The sequence below is a fragment of the Mirounga leonina genome, unplaced genomic scaffold (genome assembly GCF_011800145.1).
Source record: "Mirounga leonina isolate KUSES-001 unplaced genomic scaffold, KU_Mleo_1.0 Mir_101609, whole genome shotgun sequence".
Taxonomy (NCBI): Eukaryota; Metazoa; Chordata; class Mammalia; order Carnivora; family Phocidae; genus Mirounga; species Mirounga leonina.
In genome coordinates, this window is record NW_023270164.1 from 6,254,564 (window position 1) to 6,273,145 (window position 18,582).

General features: G+C 39.0%; 1 protein-coding gene across 4 annotated transcripts in view; it reads left to right on the plus strand.

Annotated features, from left to right (window-relative positions):
• The window catches only part of USP9X (ubiquitin specific peptidase 9 X-linked), a 166,957-nt gene that overhangs the window by 47,818 nt on the left and 100,557 nt on the right, over positions 1 to 18,582 (plus strand). For all 4 annotated transcript variants that reach the window (XM_035003152.1, XM_035003143.1, XM_035003166.1 and 1 more), the window contains exon 2: positions 17,987 to 18,240. In XM_035003152.1, the coding sequence (XP_034859043.1) occupies positions 18,145 to 18,240 (96 nt within the window). In that variant the 5' untranslated portion in view covers positions 17,987 to 18,144. The remainder of the gene's footprint in view (positions 1 to 17,986; positions 18,241 to 18,582) is intronic.

Here is an 18,582-nt window from a genome sequence, read left to right on the forward strand (position 1 = left end):
ATTTTATTTATTTGACAGAGAGAGACACAGCGAGAGAGGGAACACAAGCCGGGGGAGTGGGAGAGGGAGAAGCAGGCTTCCCGCAGAGCAGAGAGCCCGACACGGGGCTCAATCCCAGGACCCTGGGATCATGACCTGAGCCGAAGGCAGACGCTTAATGACTGAGCCACCCAGGCGCCCCAGAAACTGGCACTTGTTAGAACACTTGCTATTTATTGGGTACCTTCTATTTTGAAGGCACTTCACATACATTCTCCCATTCAGGCTTCCCAATAATCTCTGAAGGTATTAGCCAATTTGGGGGGGGGGTGATACTTTGAGATTAAACACTACCTATTACAGGCATGTCTTTTACATTGTAGTTGCTGAGCTGAAAAACCTCATGGTCTGCAAAATCAGGCACCAAAATGTAACTGGATTTATAGGGGGAAAATAGGGTTAAGAGTAAAGGGATCACTCAAAAGCTATGTAACTTTGTAATTAGAGCACTAAGAAACAATAAAAATTCTAATAAAATAAACAGCACAGTTAAAAACATCTTGAATTCCTGACAAGCTATAATAAATATAGGACTTATTAAAAACTGGTAACCTAATGGAACCCTTCCATATAGGGAACTGTTGAGGTTATGGAGTTAGGGAGCACATGGGGGAAATAAAATGCACAAAGATCAGAGAGAACAGTGTAAGTACTTCCAAGGCAGAGCATGTAGCCAGACTGAGCCAAGAACAATGTGGGGTGATGGCTCTCCAGTTCAGACCTTTATCCCCCATCCTCATACCGCTGCTGCTATTTGGTGCAAGGCATCAGTGTTTTGAGGGGAAAATTGCTTCTGAATAAACATGACTTGCAGGTGTGTTTGCTGGCATTTGCCAGTGAGCTAAACCCCATTACAAAGCTGCATGTTTTGTAGCAAAGCAGACTTTGACCAAGTCTTTTTCACTTCAAAACCCACACTCATGTTCCACCCTCAATACTAAATTGCAAATAGTTGTCTTTAAAATGTCTCCCCTCCAATGGAATGTTGTTAGGAAAGGGAACTAATACTTCACTGGACACCTTCTGGCATTTAAAGATAATCATTACCTCATTTAATCATCACAGCCGTAGCCTTGTATCCTCGGGTGAGGAAACTGAGTCCCAAAGAGGTTTGGGAAGTTTGCTCAAGATCACACAGTAGGTAATCAGAGTAGAAGTTTAAATTCATGTTTCTGGTTACAAATTTGCTTTTGTATACCATACTGCTTCTGGCAAAATAATTTTATGAGGCCTTTAACAAGAGTGTTTGTCTAACACACCTAATAGGATTGGTGAAGTCATTCTGTTCCTCCCCACTGGTGTCTTACAGCACTGAAATAGGCACAAATAGTGATGGAGCATAGCAAGGGGATGAGCAGAGTCACTGGTACCAACTTGTCAAAGACCATTTGAAATCTAGATTTGCTAACTTTGTTCTCCCTATTATCTATTTCAAATTAGTCAGATTATGTCTGTGCACCTCAGTTTTTTTCCATCTGTAAACTGGTAATGATTACCTCTTGGGATTGTTAATGAATATTAATAGATCACAATCCTTTAAGTGATCATCTGGCTCAAGGTAAGTGCTTAGTAAATGTTAACTTACTTGTCTGCCACCCCTACCCCATTGCTTCCCTCTCGTTTTGGTTCTTTTTCTGCTTTTAATCCATACTATTCTACTTCTCCCCTTCTTCCCCATCTGTGCATATCATTGATTTGAAATAGATTAATATAGATTGTATTTAACTGAATATTGATGTTTTTAAACACTTCCTAAGTTTTCATTGATGTTTTGGGAGTATTTTTAACCTTTTTAAAAAATTTTTATTTTATTTATTTGAGAGAGTGTGAGCAAGAGAGAACACGAGCTGGGGGAGGAGCAGAGAGAGAGGAAGGAGCAGACTTCCCCCTGAGCAGGGAGCCCGGTATGGGGCTGGATCATAGACCCTGGGATCATGACCTGAGCGGAAGGCAGACGCTTAACCAGCTGAGCCACCCAGGCACCCAATGTTTTGGGTGTATTTGGATGGCTATTTTTATGTAGGGCTGGACAATTTTAAAAAGTAATGATGTGTGAGGATTTGTAATGTTTCAGTTTTCAAGGTACGATCTATGGAGCTGAATACATAGGTATGCTATTTTAGTCTCATTATTTTGTGTGCCTAAATTTCTTGCATTTATTAAGTATATGTATAAATACAATGTATAAATATACTCATTAAGAAAAAATGAGAAGAAATAGTCTGTGGTATATTTCAGTGACATGATCGTGCCTTTGTTTTATTTTGTCTTTAAGGAGAATTCTGATCTTTCATTACTTGTAGATGGCAGGATTATATATAGGAAAATCAATTGAGGAACTAGTAAATGGTTTGAATATGATCACTGTGCCAAAATAAATTAATTTCCTTTGGTTAAATTCTAGTTTTATTTCTCTCTGTTCAAAGAACATAACTTTCAGTCCTTTAAATTTATTGAGACTTGATTTACAGCCTAGCATATGGTCCGTTCTGGAGAATGTTCATGTGCACTCAAGAAGAGTACTGTATTCTGTTGTTGGTAGAGTGTTCTACGTATGTCTGTATTGTCTAATTGGTTTATGGTGTTATTAAAATCTTCTATCCTTGATCTTTTCTTAGTTGTTTATACATTATTGAAAGTGGGGGGTTGGAAGTTTTAATTGTTGAATTGCTTCATATATTTTGGGGCTCTGGTACTTTGTGTATATGTATTTATAATTGTTACATCTTGACAAATGGACCCTTCTATTATAAAATGTTCTTTTTATCTTTAGTAATATATTTTTTGTCTTAAAGTCTTATTTTTTATGATAAATGTATAGACACTTCACCTTTCTTATGATTGCTGTCTTGCATGATGCATGTTTTTCCATTCTTTTAATTTTTTTTTTTATAGTAACCTCTATGCCCAATGTGGGACTCAAACTCATGACGCCAAGATAAAGAGTTGCACGCGCTACCGACTGGCCTAGCCAGGCGCTCTTCCATCCTTTTGCTTTTAACCAATTTGTATCCTTGGATCTAAAATTCTCCTATTGACAGCATGTGGTTGGATCTTCCTTTTTTTTTTTTTTTTAAATCTCATGTCTTTTTTTTTTTTTTAAGATTTTATTTATTTATTTGAGAGAGAGACTGAGAACATGAGAGGGGGGAGGGTCAGAGGGAGAAGCAGACTCCCTGCCGAGCAGGGAGTCCGATGTGGGACCTGATCCCAGGACTCCAGGATCATGACCTGAGCCGAAGGCAGTCGCTTAACCAACTGAGCCACCCAGGCACCCTTTTTTTGTTTCTTTTATTGATTTCTTTTGCCTTAAGTGGGTATTTTCTAATGTAGTATTTTAATTCCTTTTAATGATTTTTTCCACTGTATTTCTTGTTTACATTTTCTTTTAATAGACTTATTGAGATATTTACATATCCTACAGTTCATCCATCCAGAGTATACAATTCAGTGGTTTTTGTTGGTCATTTTAAAAGATTGTGTTAAAATATATCACAAAATTTGCTATTTTAACCATTTTAAGTGTACAGCTTAGTGGCATTATTTATATTCACAGTGGTGTACAATCATCACTACTACTTCCAAAACTTACTCATCACCCCAGACACATTCTGTAATTGCTAACCAGTAATTCTCTATCCTTCCTTTGCTTCAGCTCAACCCCTGGTAACCTCTGCTTTCTGTCACTATGAATTTGCCTATTCTAAGTAGACAAGTGGAATCAGTTTATTTGTCCTTTTGTAACTGCTTTATTTCACTTAGCATAGTGTTTTCAAGGCTCATCCATATTGTAGCGTGTATCAGAACTATATTCTTTTTTATGAAGAATATATTGTATGGTATAACACATTTTGTTAATTCATCTGTTGACGGACATTTGGGTGTTTTCTGCTAAACTTTGTGTACAAGTTTTTGGTGTGGACATGTTTTTTATTTCTCATTTATATACATAGGAGTTAAACAACTGGGTCATATGTTAATTGTGTATTTAACTTTTTGAGGAACTGCCATACTTTTTCAAAGAGTCTGCAACTTTCTGTATTCCTGCTAGCAGTGTATGAAGTTTCCACTTTCTCCACATTCTCACCAACACTTTTCTGTCCTCCCGCCCTTCTTTTGTTGGTAAAATATACATAATGTAAAATTTACCGTTTTAACCATTTTTAAGTGTACAGTTCTGTGGTATTAAGTGCATTCACATGGTTGTGCAGCTATCACCACCATCCATCTCCAGAATGTGTTCATTTTCCCCAACTGAAACTGTGTCCATTAAATATTAACACCTCAAATTCCTTTCCCCCAAGTCCTTGATAACCACCATTTTTTTGTCTCTGAAGTTGACTACTCTATGTGCCACAGAAGTGGAATCCTACAATATTTGCCCTTTTGTGACTGGCTTATTTCACTTAGTGTAATGTCTTCAGGGTTCGTGCATGTTATAATATGTCTTGACTTCTTTTTTGTTTTTATTATTTTTAAAGATTTATATGGGAGTGAGAGTGAGCACAAGTGGGGGAGGGGCAGGGCGGAGGGTTGAGCACCAAGCCCGAGATCATGACCTGAGCCGGAGTCAGGGGCTTAAGGGACTGAGCCACCCACGTGCCCCTTGACTTCCTTTTTAAAACTGAATAATATTCCATTGTATATACCACATTTTATTCATCTGTAGATGGACACTTGGGTAACTTCTACCTTTTGGCTATTGTGAATAGTGCTGCTATGAAAATGGGTGTACAAATAATCTGTTTGAACCTCTGCTTTCAACTCTTTTGGGTGTATATGCAAAAGTGGAATTGATGCATAATATACTAATTCTGTGTTTAGTTCTTTTTTTTTTTTTAAGATTTTATTTATTTATATATTTGACAGAGAGAGACACACCAAGAGAGGGAACACAAGTAGGGAGAGTGGGAGAGGGAGTAGCAGGCTTCCCGCAGAGCAGGGAGCCCAATGCGGGGCTCGATTCCAGGACCCTGGGGTCATGACCTGAGCCGAAGGCAGTCGCTTAACGACTGAGCCACCCAGGCAACCCCCTGTATTTAGTTTTTTGGGAAACTGCCATACCATTTTCCACAGAGGCTGCACCGTTTTTACACTACCACCAGCAATGCACAAGGATTCTCCCTCTACATCCTCACCAACACTTAACTATTTTCCATCTTTTTTATTATAATCATCCTAGTCAATGGGAGGAATGTATCTCACTGGGACTTTGATCTGCATTTTCCTGGTGGCTAATGATGTGTTGAGCATCTTTTCACAAACTTACTGGCCATTTGTACATCTTCTTTGGAGAAAAATGCCTATTCAGATGCCTTCCTCATATTTAAATTGGTTGTCTTTTTTATTACTGAATTGTAGTAGGGTTTTTTTGTATAAATACTGGTCCCTTATTAGATTCTTGATTTATAGTGGGTTTTTTCCCCCCTCCCATTCTCTGGGTTGTCTTTTCACTGTCTTGATATTATATTAAATGCCTTCTGGAGCACAAAAGTTTTTGATTTTAGTGAAATCCATTTTATCTGTTTTGTTGCTCTTGCTTTTGGTGTCATACTAAGAATCCATTGCTGAAATGCTAGGTCATGAAGATTTATCCCTGTTTTCTTCAAAGAATTTTATAGATTTTGATTTTTTAGGTCATTCGTTTTGCATTAATTCATTCTGTTATAGGGAAATATTTCTATATGCAATAGACCCAATTATGCATATGTACACTTTGTTTTATACAATGCTTTTTATATTAGTTAAGAGCAAATGCATTTATACTGTTTTTGTAATTATATTTATCAGGGCTCTTTCACTGGGGATTGGGTCTGCCAAGCTCTTTATGCTGACATGCTGGAAGTTGATCTCTGACTTCATTTTTTGAAACAGTTTTGGTTGACAAGTTTTTTTTTCTTTTACTACTGTGAATGTGTCATCGCGCTGCTTTCTGGCATCCATATTGTCTGATGAGAAATCAGCTGACCATGTTACATTGAGGAGCCTTTCTGTGTGATGATTTGCTTCTTTCTGCTTTCTCACTTCTCTTTGTACTTGGCTTTTGACATTTTGATTATGTTTCTCAATCTGGTCTCTGAATTTATCCTAGTTGGAGTTTGCTGAACTTCTTGGATGTGTAGATTAATGTTTTTCATTGAGTTTGGGGGAGTTTGGGCCATAATTTCTTCAAATATCTTTTCCTTTCTCTTTCTGGACTCCATTATGCATATGTTGGTATGCTTAATTGTGTTCCACATTTCTCTGAAACTCATTTTCTTCTCTCTCTGTTCTCTCCCTATTGCTTAATCTCTTGATCTTCTAGCTTGCTGATTCTTTTTTCTGACAGCTTGTATCTTCTGTTGAACCACTTCAGTTAATGTTTTCATTTTTGTTATTGACTAAAAATTCTGACTCTGGAATTTTCATTTGGTTCTTTTTTTTTTTTTTTTTTAAGTACTCTTATCTACTTATAGTCTCTTTTTAAATGTTGTCATATTTTCCTTTACTTTTTGTTCTAAGATTTTCTTATTTATTTGAGAGAGAGAGAGCGTGCATACACAGAGTGGAGGGGCAGTGGGAGAAGCAGACTCCCCTGCTGAGCAGGGAGCCCAACACGGGGCTTGATCCCAGGACCTGGAGATCATGATCTGAGCCGAAGGCAGATGCTTAACGGACTGAGCCACCCAGGCGCCCATTTCCTTTACTTATTTTAAGCACGCTTTCCTTTTAGTTCTTTGAACATACTCATAATAACTGTTTTGAAGTCTTTGCTAAGTCTAACATGTGGACCCTCTCAAAGCCAGTTTCTTTTGCCTGCTCCCTCCCCCGTGTATGGGCCACAGTCTCCTATCTTTGTAGATCTTGTAAATTTTGGGGGAGATAACTGGATCTTCTTCAGTCTACCATAGTAATTTTGGATACTGATTCCCCACTACCCATACCTATGGACTTGTTACTTGTTTGTCTGTCTAGCAACTGGCTAGACTGCTGTAATGAAATCCATTTTCCTTGCAGTGTGCAGCCTGTGATTTTACTCTTCAGAGGGTACAGGCTTAGCATATCTGTGTTAAGCTGTCTCCCTCTGTTGGTATCAATGCAAATGTTAGTCTCCCCTAATTGTTGTCTGATTGGTTGATTGTTTTAGGTGATGCCCTGGGATTTAATTACCCCACAGTCTGATCCAATTCAGTTTTTCTCCTTTGTAGGGGGTAATCCTTGAGTTCAGTCAAAGGTCTCTTTTGACTCAGGGGAGGCCCTTAGCTGTTTCTTTACCTGATTCTTCTTAGGTAAACTTCTAGCCGGTTTCAAGTTTAGCTTCTGGCTCTCAAGAGATTAACCAACCTCTTTTTTTTTTTTTTTTTTTTTTTTTAAGATTTTACTTTTATTTGAGAGAGAGAGAGATCGAGAAAGAGCAAGCACGAGCAGGAGGAGGGGCAGAGGGAGCAGTAGACTCCCTGCTGAGCAGGGAGCCCCGTGTGGGACTCTGTGGGGTGCTATCCCAGGACCCTGGAATCATGATCTGAGCTGAAGGCAGATGCTTAACCAACTGAGCCACCCAGGCCCCCAGCCAGTCTCTTAATTGGTTACTACCTTGGTCTACATTGTTTTTAGTGCACCCTCAGATTTGAACTTCCCTGTACTCTGTTCCAAATGAAGTCAGTTCATTTTGAGAGAAATTTGAAACTTTCTTATGGCTTGCTTCTTCCCCTGGGCAAATCCTTTACACCATTGCTTCAGAGCGGGGCTGGGGTGAGGGTGGGAGGGTGAAACAGTGGCTCACTTCTGTCAGGGACACCCCTGCTTCATGAGTAGGTGCTAGGTGGGAGCAGCGGCCTCTGGTGTTCTCAGCTTGTGTCTTCTGGTGTGGAAGTTCAGTCCTATGAGTGAGATGGGGTAAGGGCCATTAGGAGCACAGTATTCTTGGCCTGCAGAACCTGGGGTCAAACTTTTGCTCCACAAGTAGGGCTTGGATAGAAGAAAGGAGCCCCAGGCATCTCAACTGCTTGGGCTTGCAAGTCTGAGTTGGGGATGATGAGAAATGCTAGCTGCTTTCCCTCTCCTGGCGAGATAACCTTGACTAGGAGTTTGGAGGAGAGAGCCCTGTGTCCTTGGCTGCACCCACCTGGAATGGAGCTTCTGTCCTGCTGAGCTGGCCCAAAATGCCACAGACTGACTGTTCTGAGATACAGAAGAATTTTCTCTTTTTGGTAGATTTTCTTTAATAAGTGTTTCTCCATTTACTGTATACCCTTAGGACAATTTCTAGGGACTTCAAAAAAATTTTTTAAGTAATTTTCACTGGTTATTGTTTCACTGGAGAGGGTATCCACAGAGCTTCTGATGCCAGCACTCCAGAAGTCATTTTTAATTTAAAATTACTCGTTGCCTACAGCCACTTAAAAACTCCTGTTTGAGAATGCCTTGGAAAAGATGTTGGAGTTTATTGAAGCTTTAATGTACTTATACAAGCTTCCAGTACCCTAATTGTGTACATAGGACTTGACACTTAGCATGGAGAAGTTTTGAATAAGAGTGTTTAGCCAATTACCGAGCATTTCTAAATGAATACATTTTTGTTGCAACAAAAAAACTTAGAATGCAGAATGCGGTTCTCTTGTGATGAACTAATAGGAAATTATCCATAGGAAGCAGCAGTGAGTATATATAGTGACTTTACTTTAAAATTTTTTAGAATTTGTTTTTTTATTGAAGTATAGTTAATCCACAATGTTACGTTCACATATAGTGATTTAGTGACAAAAATTAAGGCCTGTGTGTGTTTAATAGTAGTGGTTTCTTTTGAGCATTTAGGTAAAGTAATGTATTTGGATTTAACAGAGATTTGTTGAACATCTTCATTTGCATTAGCCTGAGTTATTGATTGGATGTGAAGCTGTCTAGAGCTAGCATCACATTTGGGGGCTGGGAAACCTGTGGTTAACATAGCTGCCTTGACAGGTTTTGTGTTTAATATATCATAATTGTGAGAAGAATGATGAGTCCTGTGTCAATGATAATGGCAGTGCTGGTGGAGCTGGGAAAGGAAAGTCCTTACTCTTGAGCAAAGACTACGTTTTAAAATTGCTTAGGGATATTTAGGTTTGTAGCTGTAGACTCAGCTATTGAAAATAACTTGCTGCATTTTAAACTCCTGAAACCTGAAACCTCATGTCCCACTGAACAATCGTTCTTTATAATATGGTTTTTTATTCTGTGTTTCTTGGGAATACAGTGATAGCGTTTTAGAAGAAAATTCTGTGGTATGTAGCTATTAACAACGTTGTAGAAGAATAACGTGGGAAAATTTTAAATGAAGCGAAAAACCCAGTTTTATAAAATGTGTTTTGGCATCAAAAACATTTTGATGGAGTTTATCTTGGAGTTGGGGACATGGTGAGATTAATGGTAGATTTTTTTCCTTATTTTCCAACATTATTAACGTATGGCATGATGATTAAAACCGTAGAACCCCAGAGCTTGTGCTACCTGGGGCAGAATCCTGGCTCTCCCACTTCCACTGCCTATTTATTCACTCTGCCCTAGTTTCTTTACTCCTGAAATGGGGCTAATAATAGTCTTGTTCTGAGGATTAAATAAGTTATATGTATAACTTGCTTAGAATAGTGCCTGACACAAAGTAAACACTCAAACGGTAGCTGTTATCATCACTATTAATAAGAGAATTTTTATTTAAAATTTGAGGTATGTCAGCCTGGCTGTAGTAGTACTGAAATTGGGAAATGAGAGATGAAAAAATAATTAGGACTGATTGAGAATGACCTTGAATAGTGCTTATGTAAAAGGTGAGAGGAGGAAGCCACTAAAAATTTCAGAGACTGAAAATGTTGGATTAATTTACCATTAATATACTAAACAGATTGGTAGTGTGGAGATCAGCCAGTATGCTGTTAAAATTGGAGTCTCTTAATGTGCAGTGGGAGTGGAAGAGATAACTTTGGACACATTATCAAAGAAGAATTGTTGGAGATGGGAAGGGAGGGGGTTTGACTTTGATGTTGTTTTTACTACCCCCCTACCCCATTTTTGTTTTAAGTATCTACCTCTTGTGTGCCAATGAATCCTTGGGATATAAGGATGACCAAATTTCGTATAACTTCTACCCTTAGGGAACTTTTGTTTTTGTAGAGAGTGTGATCATCACACAGATGTTTTAAGAAAAGTGCCGCTGGCTCTCAGAGCCTCAGATAGGAGTACTTGATGAGTTCTGAGTCAGGTGAGTTGAACGCTAGTGAATCAGTATGGGGAAACTAAGCAGACTGCTCGTTCAGAGGCTTGAGTCCACGTGAAGGAGGAGTACATTCAAAGGAACAAGAAGGCAAATTAAACTGGAGTTAGAACAGGCAGGGGCGGGGGTAGTTGCAAGATGAGACTGGACTTGGGTATTCGAGGACCTTGTAGACTACTAAAGAAGTATTTTGGTCTTTGTCCTGGTCTTTGAAGATTTTTAAGTAGGGCCATGATACAGTTTGCACTTTAATAAGAGTCATAATGTTCATTTCCAATGCCAAAAAGATAAAACATAATTGGAGGCTTGACAGTAACCATGATTTTAAGAGAAAGGTCATAATCCCTTATCTTTGCACCTCCACCCCTTTTTTTCCCCATCTTAATTCTCCCCCTTCAGAGAGAACATCTGGGAAGCTATGGAGAACCTTCATGGTTTTATGGAAGAGGCAGTGGCTTTAGTCTAACACATGTTAGTTAGGAACTGCCATGTTGGACAAGCCCAAGTTACTTAATGTTTTAGCTTCTGTTCATGTCTGTTAAATTGGATTAATAGTCATACGGGATAGGTGTCATGGTGATGACATGAGGTTATACAAATAAAGCACCTACTATTGTGCCTGATACATAAGTACTCATAACTTTGCTAGAATACTGTACAAATTAAGATGGAACTGTATGGGAGCCTGTGGTAACTGTGATTTATAATAAATATATATTCAGTCTTCATTCCAGTTTCTGGCACAGAGCTTCAAAAACCCTGGGAATTTCCTAACTGGTAAGAGCCAAAAAGGGGCATCTTATGTTATGTAAATGAGTGACTTTTGGAAAGCCCCTAAGGGTGGAGGCTGGTTGTCAGGGGAACCAACCACGTGATTAGAGTGTTGGAACTTTAAGGCCCTTCCCTTTCCCCCCACCTTGGGGCTTGGGGAGAGACTAGAGATTGTTTTTAACCTTCAGTAGCCAGTGATTCCATCAGTCATGCCTATGTAATGAAGCCTCCATAAAACCAAAAAGACGGGGTTCAGAGGGCTTTTGGATTGGTAAACACGTGGAAATTTGGGGAGAATGGTGAGCCCAGAAAGAACATGGAAGCTCCTTGCCCTTTCCGCATATGTTGTCTTACGCATCTCTTCCGTCTAGCCGTTTCTGAGTTCTATCCTTTAATGATAAACCATAATCTAGTAAGTAAAACGTTTTTCTGAGTTCTGTGAGCAACTCTAGCAAATTAATCGATTCCAGGGTGCAGGGATCATTGGAACCTCCAGTCTGTAGCCGATTAGTGAGAAGCATAGGTGACACCTTGGACTTGGGACTGGTGACTGAGGTGTGGGGGAGAGGGCGATCTTGTAGGACTGACTGAACCCTTAACCTGTGGGATCTGATGCTATCTCCAGGTAGATAGTGTCAGAATTTAGTCATATTGTAGGACACCCAACTAGAGTGAGAATTGCTTGGTGTGAGGGAAAAAACAACGTTGTAACTGGGTGTAGAATTGCAGAGTCACAGAGAAACTTTGAATGGAATGGAACCAACAAGTCCACAAAAGAAAAAATTCCTTGGATAGTACGAATACTGAAACCTATTTTGCCTTTACCTACTAGAGTGGTTATAGATTAGTTTCTGAATATAATTGATTGTGAGGAGTGTGACAGGAAATAATCATACTAGTTAAATAATTAAAGCAAATAAAATAGCAATGTTTGCAAGTAAGGTTACCTAAAAATTAGATTCAGGATTATTCCCAGTAACTATTTTTACTCATATTTAGTGTTTTCTTAGAAGAGATATTTAAGAAAATCCTGTAAGTCCAGCTATTGGTGCAGATAATTAACTGCACATACTGTTTGTTTTTATTTTGTGTGTGTGGTTTTTCTTTAACAGTTTCTTGGTTTTCCAGTTTTTCTGTGCCCATGGAAGTGTCTAAACCTGAAATAGCTGTGTCTTTTCTCAAGTAGTAGAAAAACTTCTATGTAGGACAGGATACTTTTTTCCCCCCAGATAATGCATATAAAAAGTTTGCCTTTAAGCATATTTAATCTGTCATAGTAATAGAAATCCCAATTTAAAATTCAAATAGGTCGGGGCGCCTGGGTGGCTCAGTCAGTTAAGTGCCTGACTCTTGATTTCTGCTTTGGTCATGATCTCAAGGTTGTGAGGTTGAGCCCTGTGTCAGACTCCATGCTGGACGTGGAGCCTGCTTGGAATCCTCTAGATAGGATCCCCTCTCCCCCTCCCTACCTTGTGCGTGCACTTGCTCTCTCAAATAAATAAATCTAAAAAAAAAAAAAAAAGAAAAGGAAAGATCTTATTAAAATAAATAGAATTCAGAAAGGTCTAAATACCCTTGGCCTAAAAGTATTTTCGTACTCTAAAATCTTTAATTAAAAAGAATGAGAGAGAGAGAAAACTGTTGGAGAAAATTCAGTTCCGCAAACTTTAAAGTGAATATAAATGGTTGCCACTTATGGAATACTAGGTTATTTTTAAAAAATATAATGCCAACCTTTAACCAGGTAAAGATGATGCTTCTCCCATCTTGGAAGATATTGAGATGCTAAGTTTGAATACAAAAAAGGCTGTCTTCTAAAGGCTGTCTAATGTTGCCATTGTGGTTACATGTTGCATTGCAGAAAATCCAACAAAATTTCTGGTAAAACCTGAGTGAAAGAAAGGGAGAACAGTGACCCTTACAGTACTTTTGTTTTTCTAAAATAAAACTTGAGGGGCACCTGGGTGGCTCATTCATTGTCTGCCTTCAGCTCAGCTCATGATCCCAGAGTCCTGGGATCAAGCCCCGCGATGGGCTCCCTGCTCAGCAGGAAGCCTGCTTCTCCCTCTCCACTCCCCCTGCTTGTGTTCCTTCTCTCGCTGTGTCTCTCTCTGTCAAATAAATAAATAAAATCTTTAAATAAAATAAAATAAAACTTGATGCTTTTTATGCAAAGCTTAAAATTTCATACAGTGAATTTTCACATTGGATATGTTGAATTTGAGCATTTCTTTAGGAAATGGTTACTGCGTTAAATTTCAAATGATTTGAATAATTTTTTAGTTGCTCAGTGGAGGATACTGCTGCTTTGAAACTTGGTAGAAAGCTTGTTCTATCCTTGCTGGGTATGCCTAAATGTCTCCTGGAAAACAAGCTCTGTACTTGGGACTGCTTCTTGAAATCAAGTAAAACAGTGTGATTCCCATCTATTTCCTCCACTTGGATTGAATGGGATTTATTGAGAAAGGTAGCAGTATTTATTCTTGGATAACTTAGTTGTAGCGTATCTTTGATAATTTTTTCCCATTCAGAGCTTTCCAAATTATATCTGAAAATGTTATTTTCCAATTAATACCTCAGATATTCAAGAACCCTGCGCAGTACGTTATAGAAAGGGAAAAGAAAATTACATATTTTAAGAATTACTGCGTGCTTGGTATTTGCAAAACACCTGTATTTAAATAATCCTTGTGGCATTTTTGTGGGTGGCATTATCTCAGTTTTAAACACCTGTGAAAATAGAGTGGACGTCACTGGCCTTGAAGATAGGCAGCTTGTTAAGTGGCAGAGGTGGGATTTTGAAGTAAAAGTTACGTTTTTAAAATCCAGAAAGTGGGACGTCTGAGTGGCTCAGTCAGTTAAGCATCTGCCTTCACCTCAGGTCATGATCCCAGGGTCCTGGGATGGAGTCCCACATCGGGCTCCCTGCTCAGCTGGGAGAGCCTGTTTCTTCCTCTGCCTGCCGCTTCCCCCCTGCTTGTGCTCTCCTTCTCTTTCTCTGATAAATACATACATACATAAATAAAAAATCCAGAAAGTATTTTTAATTGCTCCATACCTATTTCTTGCTCTAAATCTTTCAGTCCTAGCATACTGAGGAAAAGGTATCAATTTTTATGTGGTGGGAGAGAGATGTCTGTTAATACCAGAATAGAGCAGGGTATGCTATGCTGAGACCTGACATACCTGCTCAGCAGTACTCGAAATCTTGAAGTGTGGAAAACTTGACAGAGGTAGAAGAAATCTAGAAACCAAGGGACGGAAAGGTGAGAATTATGTAAGAGGAGATAGGGATGGCAGGCAGCTTGAGGCTTTGTTAATGGGATATTCTGCAAGAAAATGATGATGATTTAGTTTTGTGGTCAGATATACAGAAAGGTATATTGTTTGGCAGAGAGGTTACACTTCTCCCTTTTCCATTTACCTTAAAGTTATTTTAAAGGGATAGTTCTTTTTTTTTTTTTTTAAGATTTTATTTATTTATTTATTTGAGAGAGAGAGAGAGAGAAACAGCATGAGAGGGGAGAGGGTCAGAGGGAGAAGCAGGCTCCCCGCCGAGCCGGGAGCCCGATGTGGGACTCGATCCCAGGACTCTGGGACCGTGACCCGAGCCGAAGGCAGTCGCCTAACCAACTGAGCCACCCAGGTACCCAAAGGGATAGTTCTTTAGTAATCCACAGAATACTTTTGTTTAGAATAGTTTATTTCCAGACTTTTGCCAGATAGTTTTGATTTGTCTATAGATGGAAGGTTATTGGGATATATATAGATAGAAGGATGTTGAACATATAAAACAACATGAGGATATAATTTTAAGATATTTTAACTCAAATGATCACCAAATGTTGGACTGTAAAGCAAGAGAGCAGTCAGTGCTATATATATATAAAATTTTATTGTGAGAAAATATATATAACCTTAAATTTATCATTTTAACCATTTTTAAGTGTACCTACAATTCATTGACCATTAAGTTACATTCACATTGTGCAACCATCACCATCATCCATCACCATTCATCTTCAGAACTTTTTTTTAATCTTCCCAAGCTGAAACTGCACCTGTTATTAATTCCCCAATCTTCTCTCCCTGTAACCTCTGGTAACCACCTTCCTACTTTCTGGATTAGTGTAGGCACCTCATATAAGTGTAATCATAGAATATTTGTCTCTTTGTGACTGGCTTATTTCACTTAGCATAGTGTTCTCAGGGTTCATCCATGTTGTAGCATGTGTTAGAATTTCCTTCCTTTTTAACACTAGAGAGTATCTCATTGTGTGTGCATACCACATTTTGTTTATTCATTCTTTTGTCCTTGGATTGCTTCCTGGAAAGGCTTTTTAGAGTATTGGTGTAGTGGACAAGATAATAGAATTTCTAGACTTGTTAACTTACTACTTGTGCTTTGGTCAAGTTGCTTGGTTTTTAATTTTAGGAAAATACACATTCTGTGTAAACAGTGAAGATTTACCTAAAAAAAAAAAAAGACTTTAATTTTTGGTGTACCTCAGGATTTGTCCTCTCTCCTAGACTTTCCCCACACTTGGGAATGTATCATGCTACTTCCTACCACCCCATAACATTGTGACCCGCTTCCTCTGAGTAGGTGGTAGCCGGGTGGAGGTTGTGTTTATGGGAGGGTGGGGGGCTCTGAGGTTATACCAATGAGTCCATCTCCTTTGACCCTTTTGTGAATAACTGGCTCTATGTTCAAGATCCCCAAGTTTTGCTTCAATTCAGACTTGGAGAGTGAACTATCTAGTGGATGTTTTCACTTCTGTTTCAGTATTCAGAACTAGTCCTCACTGATACCACTACTACCTGCCACCATCCCCCTTGAAAAGAAGTGGAAAGGAGAGAAAACCTGGAGTCCAGGATTGTATAAACCAAAGAAGCTCAGAGGTTCGAGAAGGGAGGTGGGGTAGTGGTGGCCACTTGTATCTCATGCTCAGAAGAGGGCATGCAGGGTGAACAGCAAGAAGCAGTTACTCGATTTGTCCATTAGTAGAGCATTGATGATCTGTGAATCAGACCTTCTCCCCCTTCTCTCCCCACCAAATGTACATATTTGCAAAGCTTTGCATGTAGTTTTAGGGGAGTTATCTTCAAATCCATCCATAGTCCTCAGTTACGACCCACTGATTTAAAGCAATTTTGGTAGCTTAGACCCAGCCAGATGATGAGGGAAAATGGAAGAGGTGAAAGGGGAAGCAGAGACATTCTTGTTAAGATTTTTTGGGAAAAGGGAAGGGCAGAGATTGGTGGTTTTTCAGTAAGGAAGACTCAAGCATATTCATAGACAAATAACAAGGCATCCAGGAAGAGAGCGAGGGGAATCATCCTTTGGGGACGGTATACAAGTGGATCATGAACCCAAGTTGGGAAACGGGAGAAATTGGAACAAATTTGAAGTGGAGAAGAATCAAGTTGAATTGATTAGCTGATAATTTTGAGTGGCAAGAAAAGAAAGGCACTCAAATAATTTGCCAGCAGACCCAAAATGACTAAAGAAAATTATTGGCTAGTTTCTCCAGGTTTTTAACATTGTTTACTTCACGTGAGTTTTTTTGTAATGTAGGGTGTATGAAAATGGAAAACAAAAGTGAAAGAGAGGCTGCTCATTCATGTTCTCTTTTGTATTTTCACTTTATGTATTGAACATTTTTCTATGTTTTTAGCCTCACCAGTATTTGATATTATTGGTCTTAAACTTTGTTGTTACACAAATTTTATAAATGAAACAAGATCTTGTTAGGGACCTATCTCTGGGTTAAGTGATTATTTATTTTTAAAGGTTTATTTATTTTAGGGGTACCTAGGTGGCTCAGTCAGTTAAGTGTCTGGCTTCAGCTCAGGTCGTGATCTCAGGGTTGTGGAATCGAGCCCCTCAACCCCGAGATCATGACCTGAGTCAAAATCAAGAGTTGGACGCTTAACTGACTGAGCCACCCAGGTGCCCCAAGTGATTATATTTAAATTGGAGGGTAAACATGGACTGTTCTGGACAAAATGGAAAGTATGGTCACCTTATAATGAAATACCTATAACTCATCAGCTAAGGCTCTCAATCTCATGGCACAATTCTCAATCACCAGGGGAGAATTTATGGAAAGTACTGATGCCTAGGCTTCACTCTCAAATGCAGTAATTTATTCAATCTGCAGAGGGGTGTGCACATCAGTGTTTATCAAAGCATCTCAGATGATTTTAGTATGCAGCTAAGGATGAGAGCCAATCATCTAATGAATATATAGAATTGAGGCTTTGCTGACATTCCCCTATACACCTTTGCTGGTGAGGTAACAAAGAATTCCATTGTTAAACAGTTGTGGTCTGTAGCCCTGTCAATGCCTGGGAATGCCTGTGACCAAAACCTTGCCAAAAGTGGAGAGTCTGGGTCACTTGACTGACTTGGTTGTTTAGGAATAGTAGTACATAGTTTGAACTTTTTCCAAAGAAAAATTCCCCCAAAGTTTTAAAGTTTCTGTTAAAACCTGTTATAAGCTTGTTCAAAAACCATTTATAATGCCCTAGTACCAGTGATAAATGTTAGTTGTGCAATCTTTCCTGAAATGTTTTTAAAAATAACATTTTGTTACCTGGTTTATGTCTTGAATATACATATTTTTACAGTGTATTGAAGGTATTAGCAAATCGAAGACAGTTTTTGCCATTCCATGATTGAATCAAAATGGCAACTAAATACCTTGATAATGTCTTTGGAATCCCAAAAGAAAGCTGAAACATAAAAGGCTGTGGTTTGGTACAAGCTGATATACAGTTTTCAGTTTAAGTTGAATATGGTATTAATGAGACTTTAGCTTTTCACCTTATCCTCATTATATAGCCACCTTCTCTTGACTAGATTCACTGGTAGTACTAAGATTGAACAGTTCCTTAATTCATGATTTTTAAATCTAAAACAAATGTACTTTTTTTTTCTTGTAGGTTATGCAATGGTCTCTGCAAGATGGTTTATTCTTAAATTGGAGCTTTTTAAGACTGACAAATGCTGGTACTTCATCTTCTATAAGTGGACTATAATTTCTTTTCTCAAGACAACTACATAAGCAGACAAAATTGCAAAGATCTGCCCTGTGTCGAGTATGACAGCCACGACTCGTGGCTCTCCAGTAGGAGGGAATGACAGCCAGGGCCAGGCTCCTGATGGACAGTCTCAGCCCCCCCTCCAACAGAATCAGGTAGGATGTTTAAGATACTAGTTAAAGCTACATTGGCATGTCTACTATGAGATACTAAATAGTGGAGCATGTTCTGGGTGCCTGGGTGGCTCAGTCGGTTAAGTGTCTGCTTTGGGTTCAGGTTATGATCACAGAGTCCACTGGATCAAGCCCTGCATCATCGGGGAGCCTGCTTCTCCCTCTCCCTTTGCCTGCCACTCCCCCTGCTTGTGCCCCTTCCCCTTCCTCGCTCTCCGTCTCTTTCTCAAATAAATAAAATCTTAAATAATGGAGCATGTTCTGAATAATTTGAGAAGTAACCATAAAACTGTTAAAGATAGGTAAATATAGGTCTCCCACAGT